We start from the raw sequence: 1,784 nt of genomic DNA, 5'->3' as shown, positions 1-1,784 counted from the left end.
TATTCGACACTATTTGCGCTCTGATTAATCGTTTAAAGCGCCGCACATCACTCGTATTGTTTGACCCGGGGGGGGGGGTGTCACTGGACAATTTTCGAAATCATTACAAAGTTTATGTGTCTGCAGGGAGTTCTCTGAAGAATGCCAGTGCGCTGACGTCTCGTATGCCAGAGAAGCATCGGCCTCAGTAACCAATATTAGTCCTCCTGCAAGCATGCAGCTCTCTCCTTCTCGCTCTTTCTCTCGTTCTAATTCCCATTCTCTTACTCCAGTGTACTGTAGCAAGCCGACAGCTCGTCTGGTTCATCTATCTGCCTTTCCTCTCCTTGCGTTCTTTAATTGTCCTTTTCTATCCCTGCCTGAGCGCTATATGCAAGCTGACAGCGATTAACATTCATTCAACTACATCCTCCTGCCAAGGCTGTAATCCCATAGACCTGCATCGTTTCCTGTCGATCCTGCCAACCATTTTTCTCCAGGCCAGCCGCAGGTTACGCGGACTCCAACCGTGACTCGCGACGACTCGGGGCTTTTGGCATGGCCGGATGTCATGCTTGCGGCTGGGCGCGTAACCGCTGTCGTTCTCGCGCCGAACGCCGGCCTTCTCTGCCACCAGGCCCGTCAAGTAGACATCTTCGATGAAGAAGTACGGCACGGCGCTCGCGCTGTGAAGCAAGAGCGACACAGAGTCGCCCGATATGAGGTAAGCTGGTCCGTTGACGTAGTCCGGGTAGGTCGCCTTCTGGTACATCCACCTGGGGACGTACCACTTGCCGTAACGTCCCTTCCTTCTACGCGCAGGTCTCGAGTGAGTGCACACCATTCCCCATATAGTTCGGCGCCGTTTGTTGGCCGGCAGACGGTAGAGGGTGACGGCGAAATCCCATACATTTAGCAGCACGTCGTCGTCGATTTTAAGCAGGTAGCTGGCGTGCGGACAAAAGCTCTTAGCCCAGCGTAGCATCATCAGGGACTTTAGAGTAAGATTCTTGTAACTGTCAACGAAGTTCCCCTGAACAATGTCGCCGTGCATGGCGTCCTCTTGAATGATTCGATCCTGGATGGTGTCGCTGCGAGGACGGCCAAGCATGAAGACAACTTTGAAGCCTGGCATGGTGGTCAAGGCCCCACCCCAGGTGGCTCGCACGGCCGAGCGATGCTCATAGTGGTCACTCGCCGAGACAACTGCTACCAGAGCTAGTGTGTCATTGTCTCCACCCGGTGGACTGCAGACGTCCGTATCCTTCGGTAATAAGTAGCAAGAAGTCGTAGTTATCCTAGTAGTCTCACTGACACCAGATGTCGTAGTGGTGTAACGTGTGCGGCCTTTCGTCGATGTCGAAGCGGTGGCGGTGACGTTAGCATAGTTTCTAGTCATAAGATTGGCGAGAATGTGGCGCATTACCGGAACATTGTGCCTTCTGAGTGTGACATTTATCGTGACAATACCTATACAGATTCCGAGCAGAATCTGCACGTGAGCTTTCTGAGCGAACTTGGTTACGCTTCTGCTATGCACACAGCAGGACGTAGGTGCCCGTTGGGTTCGGATCATAGTGTCTGGGCAGGTTCTGTCGGCGTCGTACCGATTGCATCTCCGGCATATAAGAACGGACGGCTCGTTTTTTCACTACACGCAATCACACATCTATTCGGATGGACTGCGTGACCGAAAGAACCGTGGCTATACAATAATAAATAAGTGCATACATTCACAGGGCCGCTAGACAGTTGTTTGTGCATGACGAACACCTGCAACACGTCTCTTATTGTATCCATCGTTT

The 1,784-nt window shown here is 52.3% G+C and overlaps 1 protein-coding gene across 1 annotated transcript; it reads right to left on the bottom strand.

Moving 5' to 3' along the window:
- Window positions 1-394: 394 nt before the first annotated feature.
- LOC119376234 (lactosylceramide 1,3-N-acetyl-beta-D-glucosaminyltransferase-like) lies at window positions 395-1,402 on the bottom strand. Its single transcript, XM_037646138.1, has one exon. The coding sequence runs from the start codon at window positions 1,400-1,402 to the stop codon at window positions 395-397; it is 1,008 nt and encodes a 335-aa protein (XP_037502066.1).
- Between the last annotated feature and the right edge of the window lie 382 nt (window positions 1,403-1,784).

Source organism: Rhipicephalus sanguineus, unplaced genomic scaffold (assembly GCF_013339695.2).
Source record: "Rhipicephalus sanguineus isolate Rsan-2018 unplaced genomic scaffold, BIME_Rsan_1.4 Seq1130, whole genome shotgun sequence".
Lineage (NCBI taxonomy): Eukaryota > Metazoa > Arthropoda > Arachnida > Ixodida > Ixodidae > Rhipicephalus > Rhipicephalus sanguineus.
Note: the sequence above shows the minus strand (reverse complement) of the source record. Positions and strands in the feature narration are given on the sequence as shown.